Source organism: Montipora foliosa, chromosome 2 (genome assembly GCF_036669935.1).
Source record: "Montipora foliosa isolate CH-2021 chromosome 2, ASM3666993v2, whole genome shotgun sequence".
NCBI classification, from domain to species: domain Eukaryota; kingdom Metazoa; phylum Cnidaria; class Anthozoa; order Scleractinia; family Acroporidae; genus Montipora; species Montipora foliosa.
In genome coordinates, this window is record NC_090870.1 from 5,141,404 (window position 1) to 5,157,208 (window position 15,805).

Genomic DNA, 15,805 nt, shown 5'->3' on the forward strand with positions numbered 1-15,805 from the left:
GAAAAACGATTCAACTGAGGTAACCGTTATTTCTTTATAGGAAAAGCACTTAAAAGCGTTTAAAGAGGCCGAGGATCTTCGGATGGAGTTGCGTAAAAAGAATGTAGCGGTGAAGGTAAAGCGTTGGATCTATTTTCTTCGCTCACTGCTAGCCTGATATCTTTTCCCGTTCCCTCGAGCTCATCTTTCAAAGGGAATTATGGTCAAGTCGCCCGTAGGTCATCTCCCCTTAAGTGATGTCGCCCAAAATCACTGACGGCAATGTCGCCTGAGATCTTGAGTTATGTCGTCGAAGATTTCATCGTGTGCAATAATTGAAAATTGCACTGATACGTTCGATGTACGCTACTTAACTAAGCAATTCCAACGCAACTTTTTAGAGTACGTTTAAAAATGACTGGCGTGAAGAGAGATACGCAAGCAAGGCAGTGCGCGTTTGTCCGTTGTTTCATTTCATGGAATCGCAGATATTCGCAAACCACTCAAACCACTCAGGTACGCCCCTCGTTGGTTATCTATCACTTCATATCCAGCGCGCCCTCGTAGAATAATTAGGGAGCTTACGAAACGAGGACGACGACGGCTACGAGGACTTCATTTAAAAATACGAGTTCGCGTTATTTATATCACTACAAAACTATTTCATGTCGTTTCGCGTTAAAAATGTGTAGTAACTGTTGAGGAATTATACAAAAATTTGGTTTTATCAACGGAGTTGATAATGTAAATTGGCCACCGTACAGAGATTCTAAAAGCTGACGTTTCGAGCGTTAGCCCTTCGTCAGAGCGAATCCAGAGATTCGCTCCCTAATTATTCCTTCGTCAGAGGAATTAAACTGGTATGAGTGGGTTGGAAGCCTAGAGAGAGAACTGAAAATTCATCGTCATGTGCCAACGTCCTCCACAGAACCTTGAATTCGGTCATTTCACGTCGTCATTTAGGAGATGACGGCAAAGAAATGTACCAAAGTGTAAAACGCACGTGCAGAGCGTGCAGAGCCATTGTTTATGCTCACTAAACCTATTGTTTTGTAGCGTCGTCGTTGCCGTCGGCGTCGTCGTTTCGTAAGCTGCCTATTGTTAACTATTCACCTCCGCGCAGCGTGCACGTGATTTTTGCGCGAAAATATTGTAATCGTTGCAGGAATAAATGAGTTAAAACCATCTTTTTGTGCTATAATATCTCACTGTTTAAGTATGTACTTAAGTTGCTTCGCGTCTCGGTAATTAGGGAACTTAAGCAACGACAACGGCGACGGCAACGAGAACGTCACAAATTTGCATATTTAGTAGGCAAAAACAATAGCTTTGCACGCCCTGCACGTGCGTTTTTCACTTTTGTCCATTTCTTTGCCGTCGTCAGCAAAACTACAACGTCAAATTTGAGGTTTTATGGACAACGTCATTACTTGAGGATAAATTTTCATTTTCTGCCCTTAATTGAGCGCCGTTCCTACGAGCGTCATTTTTGAGGAACTACTACACCCCCGTCATATTAAAAAAGTTGAAATAGTAACGAAGCGATTACAATAACGCGAATTTATATTTTGAGATGACGTTCTCGTTGCCGTCGCCTTCGCCGTTGCTTAAGCTCCCTAATATCCACCACTAGCCACCTCCATTTCGGTGAATATTTGTTAATTTATATCTTGAGCCAATAGGCAAACAAGGCCGCGCGCGTTAATCAGACTTTTATTTCAGTACGGTAATTTTAATTGTAACTTTCTCTAACAGTTTCAATGTGAATAAAAGCGCGTTTAGACATATCAGTTTTGGGCAAGGTGACTTTCGGGCGACTTGACTGGTAGGCCTCTTATTCCGGTCAAGTCGCCCGAAGAGGGGACAAGAATCGAGTGGAAAGGCCTGCCTAAATTACCAAGCTGCCTCCACTTCGATGTCAGAAAGCTGAGTGATAATGTGTCTTTTCCTTTCCTCAGACAAAGGCGATTCAAACACAGGTGAGCGTCGAGGACGCCTCAACGATGGCTCAGGTCGAATCCCGAAGAGTTGATGCTGGGATACAAGTGGAAGAGACTTCGGACCCCGATCACCCCGCGAATCATGACGAATGTGTCCAAAATCTAAACGAAGCTAATCGAAAAACGAGTGTCTCTGAGAAACGAGGGGGAAGAGAGGAAGAAATTAAGGGTAGAAAAACCTACAAAACAAAAGCGAAAGATGTTATTCGAGAAAAACGACGGAAAAATGGTAAAAATGCGAAAAACGAAAATGGAGAAGAAGCTGAAAAAGTGGAAGGCCTGGATGATAATGATATAGTTGGCGAGCCGAAAGAAGAATATGGAGGGTCACATTTTTCGCAAAGGGGTTCCCAGCAAGAGGTCATTGCATCGCTAAGTGGAATAATGTCTGAGAAACACGTGAAATTCAATGATTCCAGTAATGTCCGATTGGAGTTAAGTACCTTGCAGACCTTTCGGGAGGAAGGCAATACACCTCTACTCTTTAGTAAAACCCCAAGACGAGGAAAAGAAACAACCCGCCACGCGGAAATGAACTGTGAGATTGACACAGAAAAAGCTGACATGAACAATTCGCCGGCTTTGATCGCAGAGAACGTTACATCGGTGAAGAAACAAGAAGATTCGATTCACGAACTTGGGGTTTGCGTCGAAAAACCTGGAAACGAGCAAGAGTCAAATAGCGGTGATGTCGTAAGAGGGGCTGAAAGTGCAAGACAGGACGAGAACGATGAGAAAATGGAGTTTACTGAATCCTCAGTGTCACAGCTGGAAGAAGAACAAAGCCAAGCTTTCTTTGGTGATCATAAAATCGTGGGAGTGAGATCGAAAAAAACTTTATGTAAAGAACTGAGCGAGGAGTCTAAGAGCGCGAAGGTGAAAAAGCGAAAAATTAATGAAAAACCGGAAAATATTAGGACCAAGAAAAGCAAAGAAGTGGCGCCAACGGTTGAGGAAATGCCACAGGATGAAACTGAGGTCGAAAAAAGTAAAGCGGAAGGTAGGAGAGTTTTACGAAGCAGAGGAAAGAAACAAAAAGGCTTGGGTAGAGATAGTGAGGACGAAAAATCAGGGAAGAAAAATTCCAAACAGAATCCACTTGAAAGCGACGAAACCGCAGCGACGGAGAAATCCAAAACAGATGATACGGACTTGAAGGGTCGCGAACCTGTCATGTTCCTCGCGTCATCGCCTCAAGATCACCAGATTGCCGATAAAACCGTGCTGTCATCAAATGAAATTGATACGCATGTTGACAACTTGTGTCTATTGAACGAGGTCACGAGTCACGCGACACAGTGGCTACCGGAAACGGATGCAGACCGGTGCAAAGGAGTCAGGGATTATAGCGCCGACCAGGAGAGCTGCGTGGCTTTAGATCATAATCGGATCAGAGCAGTTGAAGAGAAGCTCAATCATGAGTGTTTACATAGTAGACTGGATGGAACGAAAACAGGGAACTCCCCAGGTGAGGCAGAAAGTAGCAAATGGGACAAACCCGTCGGAAGAAATGACCTGAAAAAGGAATTTTCTCCCAGGAAATACAACATACGTAAGAGAAAGGAAAAAGGGAAGGAAAACGATGGTGGCGTTGATTGCGGCGAAGTTGTACTGCGTGGTAATCACAAAGCAAAATCAACGAAAGAAAACAACGGCGCTAAAAAGCAAGAAAAACAGTCGAAAGAAGCAGGCAAAGCTCTGAAAGGAAACGCTGAAAGTGTTGACGGAAGAGGAAAGAAACGGTAGGAATGTTATCAAATAATACGTACACCTACTCTTACGAAAAAGAAAAAAAGTCAAATTGATCATTTGGCCTTTTAAGGACCCCATTTGTGTAACATGATCTGTTATGGTGTATATAGATCCTTACCCCTTCAAAAATTACGTCGCCGTATAATACGTGTGTTTGGTAACAATTCAAATAACAGATGTGATAGGTAAGGTGATTCCAACAATAGGAATAAATGATTTTAACATAAGTTTTGATCAAGAGTCTTTTGATTTAGTAGTGAAGAAGAGCAGGTAATTAAGAATTCTCCAAATCAAATGAAATTTAAAATAAAACTCGATCAAGCTAATTCATAGGTGATTCACTTTAATGCGAAAGAAACGTTTCAAAGAATGCGTAGCAGGAAGTTGTCCTTTCCACCACGCCCTTCTCTTTAGATGTCACGCCTGAACGTTGCATGACATCCTAAAGATTTGGTATCTCTGTCGCTCGGTCAAGGATGGTAAAAACTGTGGAAGCAGAGTTCAATGAACCAACAATGAAGCCGACTCAGGGACTTCAACCCGGAGCATTTTGACTGGTGGAGAGCAAGATTTTTTCGGCCAGTGATAAGGTTTGGATTTGGCCTTTCAAATGAAACTCTCTCAGAAGTCACAGTACTACTACTTTCCTATGGTGCTGTTTCTTATGCTTTGCATGCAAGATGGCTGTTAAGTTTTACGCCTGCCACGAACGGTATCCCAACGTGTGACCAGTCAAATAAAAGCTACTGTGCTACTTTCCTATAATTCTATTTGCGGAACTGTGAATCTTCAAGTGGTTTAAAAGTTTCCAGTATACAAAGTTAATCCCAAAGTGTGACCATTGGATGATTAAAGCCTCTAAGCATTGCTTCCTTAGGTGATATTTTCTATACCGTAAATCCTTAAGTGGTTTAAGTTTTCTAGTCTGCTGATTTAATCTTAAAGTGAAAGCTACTGAGAAGGAGTATCCTTCAGTGATGGTTATTCTTATTTATTTATTTAGATCAAATTCTATTTGAAAGTGTGAACGTAAAAGCTCACTTAACGGTGCACTGTTTCACACTAGTCAAGGTACAATCATGGAAAAAGGTGTTGGGAAGTTATCATCCCTTAGAGATAACCCCCCCCCCCCCCCTCCCCCTTATCAATGTTGGATTTTTCACGAAACGAAATGGTGACTTTTCTTGCAACATTGAATATGGGGAAGGAGAGGGGGGGGGGGGGGTCACAAGAGCATGGTATTTCCCAAATAGTACAGCCAATAGTTAGAACAATGGAATTAGGTGTGAAGTGAAGTGATTCGTGCAACCTTCCCCACACCTTTTGTCACGATTGTATTTCCCTCATTTTCCACTCTGTGCAAGACAAGGAGTAGTTTTTGACCATGAAAATGAAATTCAAAGTAAATTCTTTAAACTATATCCTGTTATATATTTTACTATGCCTGCCTGCTTGACCTTGGAGTGGCTCAGAATAATTTGCTTACTTGAGAAAACATATTTCAGAGGCTTGTTTTCCCCAATTTGATGTTTATTTTTAGCGCTTTTAGGCGTGAAAGTGTAAAATATCAATTTCAGTCGTGTGGTAGGTCCCTTATAACATTTTTTTTCGCGGTTTTTATAAGTGGCCTGCTAAGTTGACGCCAAGATGGCGGAACAGAATCCTTTCGCAGTTGGGTAACGGTGTCGAACTCGCGTTAAAATCACATTCCGCGACTAGCACCACTGTGACAATGAGGTGTCATGTATTTTGTGAAAAAGGGCTCAACTTGGCCTTAATTAGAGAGATCATTTCCATTTAAAAACAAAAATAACTTATTTCTTTTTTTTTTTGGGCGGGGGGAATTCCCCAACGTTTCCCTTACGTCTATTAACTTTTTTTCCAAATGAAACAGTTTATGGCGTAGTGATATTAAACCGTTACCTAGGTAATTACTCTCACCAATCAGAACGAGCGTAAAAACAGCGCAATGAACCAATCAAGATCCGAAAGAGTCATCCTCGTTATTTTCGCGGGAAACACGTGGGTGCAATTCGGGTCTGGTTTTGGGTTCTCATTGGTTGAAAAAATGCGCAGTTTTTTAAGCCAGTGTTAATGTCCTGAGTGAAAAAAGCACTAATATCCGGCCTGTTTGATTATGGAAAGATTATCCACGGTTCAATTTTTTACCCCTCCTCTCCACCATCGATTCTTCTTCTCTCCCGGAGGGAAAAAATCTTTGCAACTGTCATTTTGTAGAAAAGCAAAATTATTAATACCAAAAACAGTGCTCAGTGTTCAGTCTACGATTTCTTGTTGTTATTTCCAGAAAACCAGCGCGGAGCATGCGCAAGGTGCTTGACCCAGCTGACCAGCAGTCCAGAACAAAAGAAGCGGCAAACGCTGACCGCTCTCCTATTTTAGAAAACAACAAAAAGCGCAAGACCTTATTTAACTCCCGAGAAAATTCCATCGTCATATCTTGCACGAAAGATCAGGTATGTGACGAGAAATAAGATACATTGTTTGTGTTCTTCGACGATCTTGGTCGGCCGATCTTGGCTCGGCCCGCAGGGTGTTGTGGTCTGTCTTCTGTGGTATATCATGGGTTGGGAGGGTAAACGGTGGGAAGTCGACCTGTGTAAGCGACTCAGTGTCTTATTGTTGACTCTCCATGGCAATTGTCCCTGATAAATAAAAACAAGTGTGTCCATTGCGTTGGGTGCGGCCTCGAGCCGCATAAAAAAGTGACACTTAAAAACTGATAAAACACTCCTCATCAGAATTCTTTATATAAAGCATACTAATAAGGCATACCTTGTTTTTCTTGTATGCTCTCCGCTCACAATTTGAACCTTTGTGGGGACTCGCAGAGGTACACGCTTTTTGTGAAATGTTTTATGAAGCCGTTCAATAAACTCGCAGCTCGTGTTTTATCGGGTATAAAACCACTCGGCTCCACCTCGTGGTTTAAAACCCGATAAAATACGCCTGTTTGTTTATTAAACAGCATATAAACGTTGAAACGTGGACCACTGAGTTGTAACTTTTTAAGTTGCATTCAAATTTCTTCAAACCAGACTGTATAACCAAACTATGTCTGCTTGCCAACCTGGGGCCCGTTTCTCGAAAGTCCTGAAAAGTTTTCGGGCCCGAAAAGCCGTTTGTGAACCTACTAACAGCTTGTTCAGGAAAGCCGATCTTTTAACATGTTTTCAAGGTACCAAAAAGCAAACTGTCTGTGAAGTTTGACGACCTAAATGCTCTCCGTTCTTGAGATAGAAAGGGAATTCTGACACCCGAAAATGACCCGTAAAGTTTCGGGACTTTCGAGAAACGGGCCCCTGGCCCGAGTTGCTGGAAGCATGATTAGTGCTAACCAGCGTTAAATACAATGGAAACCTATAGGTTTTGATACCTGTTGAAGGACTCTAGTCTGCCACACCCGGCATGTTTTTGTTGACATACGGGAGTTTTGGTGTTGCATTACTCTTGGGACTTGACCAAACCAAAAGTAATCGTGAGAAAATGCGAGATCTTTTCATCGGCTCATCTATATTTATTTGATAACCAAAACGATGGCAATAAAAACAAGGCAAGACAGTTTAATTTAGTTTAATTCGTTGCTTGCGCGGTACTTTGTAAATAATGATAAGCAGTATTGAGTCTCAGTAAATGTAAACTAAAGATGGTTTCATTTGTCCCTCACGCAAATCGCAATACACGCTTGTAGCATCAGATGAAATCTCTTATTCTACGTTCCTATAATTTCTTCGTTTTAAAGTTTACCAAATCCTCAAACGGGTGTTGAATTATCCGACAAAAATTTCTTCTTCCTGTTAAGTAAACACAAGCTGACCTCTATAGTTTGTTTATCAGTTTTATTATCGGTGAGAAAATGAAGATAAAGCTTTTACAGATTGTAATAGCGATCAGTATTCAAATGTTTGCCTCGCCCTGTGTTCAGTGCTGTCAGCTCGAGCGGAAGACACGCATAACACTATTTGAACCAGAATCATCGATCCGACGAGTGGATTCGCTGTTCGTTCTCCACTTTGCGTTGCGTTGACCTCAAGGAGTACTGTCATGAGCTGCGCATGCTCGACTTTGTTTGCTCTCGAGCCCACGGAAAATTCTAGCCGCCATCATGGATTCACGCGTGAGTCACGTATATTCGCCGGAGTTTCTCCTTTGTCCACCATGGCCCTCTCCAGTGGACACCATTTTGAATTTGTCGATTCAACTTGAAAAAAGTTAACCTAACACTTTTCAAGTTTTCATAAGACGCTAGTGCATGCGCTTCTCGTGACAGTTTCCCTTTAAACGCCCCTTGTTCTTCGATGAATCACAATTGAATAATTGCGCTATTCCTCGCTGCTAAGAGAAGATGTTGTTCAACAACGATCTCCGTTTCCACTCGATAACATGTTGCGAAGAGCAAGTCATACATAAATAATGATAGAAAATGAAATTCTAATAAACATAGCTTATTTTTATGTCCGATGGAAACAGATTACTTTGACAGTCACAGAATTCGCAATTTTCGGTTACACGGAAAATGGCGACAGAAGTGTTGTGGGCGCGCAATGTAATGTGGGTGACTAGGGTCCTTTGACTAACGGTTTAACGCTAACCAGGCTTTGAGCAACCGGCCTCTGATTGCAATCGGTTAACCTTGACTTTCGTTGTCTGTCGCCTTGTTAATGCTAGTATCTTTTAATTCCTTTGAAGCAGACTTCATCTTTTGAGAACACCAAGCTCTCCAAAAGCCGCAATGGCACTGGTATACCCCCGCCACTTTCGGCCTTCTTGAGAAGTTTCATCGTTCCCAAGCTGAAGAAGTCTCTCTGACACCATCTTGGGCGTGGCGCACGAGTCATAGGCAGAGACTGGGAATGAGCATCGCAAGTTGAATCCATATCTTATAAATATTTAGTTTTCAAGAGTTTTACCAATTTTGGTCTTAAGTAAAATTTTGCGTGCGAAACATGCAAGTCATCCTGGCTACTTATTTGTAATTATTTCAATAAAAGGAAAACGAAACGTTTTTGCGATGACGAAGGGATTTGTGTGCGTGAAAAAAAAAAAGTTGAAACGTAAGGCCCAAGAGAGTTTTTGTAATAAAAAATCTCGAGACACTTTTCTTTTCTTTTTTTTTTTTGTGTTATAAGTTCTTAAAATGTTGTCAATTCAAGGATGGCCTTTTCAACTTTTTGCTCTAGGGGTTCTCAAGCAGTTAACAGTTCTTACATTGAAAATTGTTTGTTTGTAATTTTTAGCTATGCAAGTTTTAAAACAGGTGTATTTTTTTTGTTCATTCATAGGTTTTTTCTTTGTTTTATTAGCGCGAATTCTTAATAAGTTCGATAAAGTTTGGATCTCATCCTGTCCGAGGAGTTACCGTTTTCCCAGATTGTTTATATTTAGATCAGCTTTTAGTATAGTATAGTGCCTTCCCGTCTTGCGTGATTTCCCCTGTTATCCTTTGCGTAAAATGAAAAAAAAACATCTGAGCAAACGATCTCTTAAGTGGGAGCACTAATTAATTGTTCGCTCTTAGTGATAATTCTTGCTAAAAAGTAATTACATCCGACAACGTTGTTCGAACCGCTATTTGCACTAATGACTATTAATTAAAGGTGGCGCAATATTTAGAGTGATATGGTTGAGTTTTTAAATGAGTCTTGGCAGCATAAGATCTCAAATTTTAGTAGCGATTTCGTTTTCACATCTTGTATTGTAGCTTACTCTTCCGATTACTTCAGTTTTATAATTAATAAACTGTATATAACGAGGAGTGCAATAAATTCATCTTTGTGTTATCTCATACGCTATTTCTACTGTTTTTTTTTTTCTGGAACAATATTAGCCACAGCTTAACGTTTGGGATTTTTAAATAAAGCTTTTCTGTAGAGGCTACTGATACCTATACGGTTCTTGGTAAGTACAAACCGCGACTGCGCTATGAAGTGATCGGGTCTTTATTGGTTTCAACTAAACAAACACGCTTCCAAAAATACGAAATCAAAGCTGAGTATTTCCCCGCCTTTGACTAACACCTAGAAGTGTCTTTGCAGACAGCTGGCACGATAAATATGCACTATTCTCGTGTTAATGACTTGATATTTGCAAAATTCAAGTGTTGGGCACGATATTGACCTTGACAGAGGTAAATATGCTCAATATCTACCGTTTTTTCCGGAAACGATTTTCTTAGGAGGGGATGCACCTCTAAGGAACGGCGTAGCTGACTGGCTACTTTTTATTTTGCAGAATACCAGTTTTAGTAGGGAGGGGTGCGTACCCTCTGTACCATCCACCTAGATGGGAATAATCATTTGTAATGTTTGTTACCCTGTAACGCGGGTTTCTTTATCACTTGAATGGTATTTTTGTGCACAGTGGAAACAAATATACTTTCAGACATCGATTGAGGCCGAAAGAATCTTTAATTTATTCTCCTACAAACTTCGTCATGTTTGCGTGTGCTTAATGTATTCAACTCTACAAAGAGGTCAACACAGCTTCAATTACGTTTCACGTATGGCGTGGATGTGTTTAAGTTTTAATGGGTTGTCATCGATCTTTTCGCTGAAAAATTTGATTTTTTTACAGGAAATCTGACAAAATTGGCCTTTGCTCTGGATAATTTTTTAAAGGCTATTGGCGTCCATATTTGCCTGGTTGTTTATACTGTCACATTTAGTAGGCGTGAAACCGTTGCATGAATGTTACACCAAGTTTCTCCGGCTCTATTAGGAGAGGAAACGAAAAAGACAAGCATTTTAAAACAGAAGCAGCTGTTCAATGGGGGAGAGCACAATGTTGTGAGATCCATTAGCACAACAATAAAAATCTACCCCCTGGTTCAAGCCATTTGTTAAGGCAAACATTGCTCTGTTCATAATGGTCCTTTCTGATTATCAGCAACAGTTTCTAGTATTCTCTAGCTAGAAAGAAAAGAAAAAAGAAGTAGAGATATAACGTCGCTTCTTGGCATTTGTTGGTGTTCTCTTTGTTCGTGATTCTGTAAAAAATTTTGCTACAACCATCCCCCCCTTCCCCTCCCCCCCCCCCCCCCCCATCCTGCTAACGTGTAAAATTGCTTGCCACTGAAAAAGAAGAGCTCGTTAATTATATCGCCAGGTGGTGTAGATCACGCTCCTGGACTCGTTTCGGATACTAATTTAGACAGAAGAAAAACCAATTTAGAAATCAATTTTGAAATTGTAAAATTGTCATTTGCAAGCAGGCTCACGATCTGGGTCACGAGGAGAAAGACACGCGAGAGCATAATGTAGATTCTGAAAATAATCGCGATAAGAAACATTTAATGAGCAGGGAATTTTAGATGCAAAAAGGGTTATTTTGCTTTCTTACAAATCCACGTGAGATAAATATTGATAAAGATCCAGTTAATTACCTTCCCCACACACAGGAAAACACAAGTTGTTGGCTTGAATCTCTACTCTGTTCTCCCGTTCTTGCCGGCACACCTGGCTTCGGAAAATGGCCCATTTTGACATGGGAATTCCTCGTGTTTCACTTACGAGTCCCTTTCAAAAAACCCTGAGCTTTTGCCTTTTTGTCCATGAACGAATCCAATTCAAGTCAATTTTGACACGGGAATTCCTCGTGTTTAAGGAGCAAATTTACAAAAACACCCGTACCCCCTGCGTTTCATGTTTTCAAAAAAGATATAATAACAATTACTGATCCCGCTCTTTCAAGTGTTGTGTTGGAATATTACACCTTTTTTTTCTCCATATTTCTCCGATCCTTCTTGCGTTTAGAGTGACTGCTCGAGCACTTGATCTTCTGTAAACCCAACGAACCGTTAAATTATATTGGTGTCTGAATAAAGTCGAACTTCAGCGATTCAACAGGACTCCAACATATGATTTCACACCGGTCTACCAACGCAGCCATGAAGTCATCTGGAACCTGTTCAAGTGTAGAACAGGTTAAATTGGGGTTCTCACATTCATCTTATAAATGACAAGCTTTTCTTATATTTGTCGAGGACCGCAAATTTCGACAAATATACGGTGCATAATTCAGAGAAAAAATATTTCGGCCTCTTTTCATCTCATCAAGTTGCGTTGACCTCATGTTTTTCCATATAACCTCTGAAAGTAATTTGGAAAAGTTTGGCCACGATTTAACGACAAGGCGTTTCTTGACAAACCCTTCAGCAATATATCTTAACTTTTTCGAATCTTAATTTCCATCGTTTTCCTTTCCCGCTAGCTACAATATTTTGCTGTTTTTTTGTCGTAGCGCTTTGACGTCTGATGTTAAGTGATTCAACCATAGAATACTTCTGAGATTTCGATATCATTTTCTTTACCGTAAGCTGCAATATTGTGCCAATTTTTCGGAGTGTTAAGTTCCTCAATCATTCATATTTGAGGAGGGTTTCTCCTTAAAACCGATGTATATTTTTTAAAAATCAAGTTCGACCTCTTTCTGGCCCTTCAATGAACGGAAAACCAGGAGCAGAGAAAACTACAACTTTGAATCAACATCATCCCACGGAAAAGCAACATAACACCGGTTCAGGATGAACTCCACCGCTTGATCGACCAAAAACAAAGTCCTCATCAAACGCGCCAAAATGTCACCTGTTTTTATTTCTCATAAAGTTGATGCCGACATACAGAAAGGCACCGAGTGACAAAAAAAAACGACAGAGCTTGCAAAAACAGCAATATTAAGAGCTGCGACTTTAGAAGAGGCACTTTCAAAACATTGAATGAAGGGGTAGTTTCTAAAGAAACTAGTTTTGTAGTTTCCTACAAAACATTGTCGATCTTGCACTGCCGTTTTGCGCGTCCGGTTTATTCATACATACCACATAAGTTTTTCTTCAATTCTCCCCTACAGAGCAATGCACAATAATTGGAAACGCCTCTAAATTATCCCGAAATAGTGAAGGTTCTTTGCGCCCACCAAGAAACCACTCTTACTGCTATGAATATTGTATGAGCAAAGCATTGCTATTTCTATATCGGAAAGATTCCAAAGATCATGATTCATTTACTTTACAAAACAAGCCAAGTTGAGGATGTACTTGCCGAAAGTGCTGTCGCGAGAATGGAGTCACGAATTCGTTGTTTTTCTTGTAAATAAACATTTTTTGTTAGTTTGTTTTGGATTTTTCAAGACAATGACTGCCTCGGCATTTTAAGGTCAAGTTAATTTACCTCGCTTGTGCATGTTCTCTCAGCTTTGCCAATCACCACGGAATCTTGAGAAGACTATTAGCTGCCTATTTTTGCGCAATTTAAAAAACACGTTAATCAACAATACCAAGTTTAGTTGGAGATAAATCAGAAATAAGGAAAATTTTGTAACAAGGCGTACCCAGCGCGTAAAAAAACTCATAGGCCACGTTACGCTTAGCTGTATTCGAATCCGGCAAAAACTTGAAAGACTTGAAGTTGTCCCTCAAGTTTTCGTTCGAATATACACATGGTGACGCACAAAATAAAGGAAATGGGCCAAAAAAGGCAAAAATCGTCACTTCTTGCATCTTTTAAGGGTACTTAAAGCTTTCAATGTTGGTTTAGTTCGTGTGATAGTTATTTTTGCACAATATATTCGATCGTTCCTGTAATCTATAATCTGAAGCTTTTGAGACTCTTACAAACTTTGACTCAACTTCCTTTTCTACTCATACGTCAACGACCCCAGATCATATCATATAAAGAATAATAAATATTCACGAAATGTGTAATTTATTTAAACCAGAATTTTTAGCCCAATTGTCAAAATAATATGCCACCAGCCGCCTCAAACACGTTCAAATAATTTTCAAAAAAATTGTAACTTTTAAATTTGCTGCAAAAATGATAACGTGGTTTTACATGGAATGGTTGAGTTCTCAGTAAGTCCAATCTTAAAGGACATGAATTGTCATGAAATACTTGTTGATATTTCAATTAGTCTCGGTTTTAAACAGCTTGAAAAGTTTTAAAAAGGGGTTTTGTGCGTCAAAGCTGCCCTTGAAGAGCCAATAAAACAGGCATCCAGTAAAACTTGAAAGAGCAATACCTTCGCTAATAATAATCGAGTTGTTAATTTTACTCCAACGTGTGAGGTGACAAGACATATATATATTTCACTGCGAAATGTTCCTCTGACACAACTCTCGGTTCAGTTCAACGAGGCTAGAAAGACGGTGTTTCTCTTCAATGAGTCCAAATATGTTTTGCATTATGAGCTTCTTACAGTTGTATAGACCACCAGTGCGAGCAAACCTTAGTTTGGAATATAAATGTCTTGTAAGGATTCTTGCCAGTTTTCGAGAACACCATAAATACACTTGAAGACAAACCTTTATCTGTAAAACTTAGACTGCAAGCGAAAAAATATATTGGTTAACTTATCAAACCACTTTTAGTCCACTAAATCTGAAGGAATAACCAAGGACCTTCAACGCTTTATTTATTATTTAATAGGCTTCTTACTTCGTTTGGTGTGGAGTAACCAGCCCTTAAATTTGCCCCGCCCACAAATTTAGCGTAATTGTGAATTGTTTCAACCAAGATCATTCGGCTAGAAGAAGTGAAGGTATATTTTTCTGCTTCGTTTTCAATTTATTTGATATTTCCACGGTACAGTTGATGCCAACAAAGGTTTAGAAAGGATTGAGATGTATAGACAATTGCAAGTACCAGCTATTGGTTGTGCTAGAACCCCTGTGGACTTGAAGAGGTTATTCTAACTAATTTTTACAAAATGTAGAAAACCAGGAAGATATTTAGAATTTTAAAAATTGTGAGAAAACCATTCCGAACGAAAAATATGCGAATTCAAAGGATTTTGCTGTCGATTGTTACAAACTTGGCGTGAAACGTACTAAAAAATGTTCCGCTTGGACTGTACTCGCATGGCAACTAAAATGTTTGTTTCATATTCGCAACAAACTTGTTATATTAGTTACTCTTCTGCTTTTTTCAAATTGTGATGGGATACGAAAGTTCGGTTTGCCGGCTTATAGCCAACAGATTACCTGACTCTGACAGCATTTTTCAACAATAGAATCGTAAAGATACTTCTAAATGCCTTTCGTTGTTTGCGTATATAGAAGGATATTTATTGGAATTCCGATTGTGTTCCTTCTCAGCAGTGTCTTGTGGTTTCTTGGAAATCATCGGTTCTTCTCGAAACCAGTTCTTTCCCAAAGACCCACTAGATTTCTCGAACGACTATAAACAGGCAATACGCATAGAATGAATTATTCTGCATCCCTCATGAAAACTAATTTGTCTATAATCAGCTCAAACTCAGTTGGAAGCTTTGAAATGCGTTCATTTTTTTTGGACAAAAATGACCCACAGAGAGAGTGCCACCTTATCTGCATAAACTTGAGTCTCCCACAGACTTGAATTCCAAACAAACAGCAGTTCTTGGCATATGTTATTACAGTCTTGATCCGACAACAGAGCTTAAATCGCACCGCATAATTCAGCGGGAATTCGAAACGATCTTCAGTTGAGGAACTAAATCCTGCTTAAAACAATCACAGAAAGTTGTGTTAAGTCTTCTTTGTAAATTGTCAGATAACAGAGATCATCTTAAGAGACAAACTTTACGATACATTTAAAGAATTTGATTGGTGATTGGATTGTTGATTTTTCTTTAAATAGTGAAAATGTGTGGGCGTAGCCGGTAACAAACAAAAAGGGGCTTCTAAATAAAGTTTTTCGGTGGAAGACACGTCTAAGGAAATTTTATCTCGATTAGCTAGGCCTTGTTAAAATTTAATCGACACATATTTGAAAAGCAGTTGGACACTCTGAAAGTCTCGTAACATTCGAATTTGCAGGAGCCACAGGAAATTATCTTGCTTCTGTTCAAAACCCATTTTTATTCGGCATTCTTGAGACTCAAACTTATTCATCATCACAGCACTAAAAATTGTTGTTCTCTCGTTGGATAATTCTCGATGTGTGCACACAGATTCCTTACCATTGTCATTCTATTTCTCCTGCTGAGCCTCTTGCCAGGAGAATGATGCATAGAGCGCGCTCCATAACCCTGAAATGATACCACCGGAAAACGATTTTTGTTCCCTCGCAACATGAAGA

General features: G+C 39.9%; 1 protein-coding gene across 3 annotated transcripts in view; it reads left to right on the forward strand.

The window, feature by feature from the left end:
- Positions 1-9,539, forward strand: part of LOC137992175 (DNA ligase 1-like) — a 12,884-nt gene extending 3,345 nt beyond the window's left edge. For 2 of the 3 annotated variants that reach the window (XM_068837320.1, XM_068837322.1), the window contains 4 exons: positions 41-115; positions 1,938-3,721; positions 6,040-6,208; positions 8,442-9,539. In XM_068837320.1, coding sequence (XP_068693421.1) covers positions 41-115; positions 1,938-3,721; positions 6,040-6,208; positions 8,442-8,561 — 2,148 coding nt within the window. In that variant the 3' untranslated portion in view covers positions 8,562-9,539. The remainder of the gene's footprint in view (positions 1-40; positions 116-1,937; positions 3,722-6,039; positions 6,209-8,441) is intronic. The other variant, XM_068837321.1, reaches the window with a different exon arrangement.
- Positions 9,540-15,805: the final 6,266 nt, after the last annotated feature.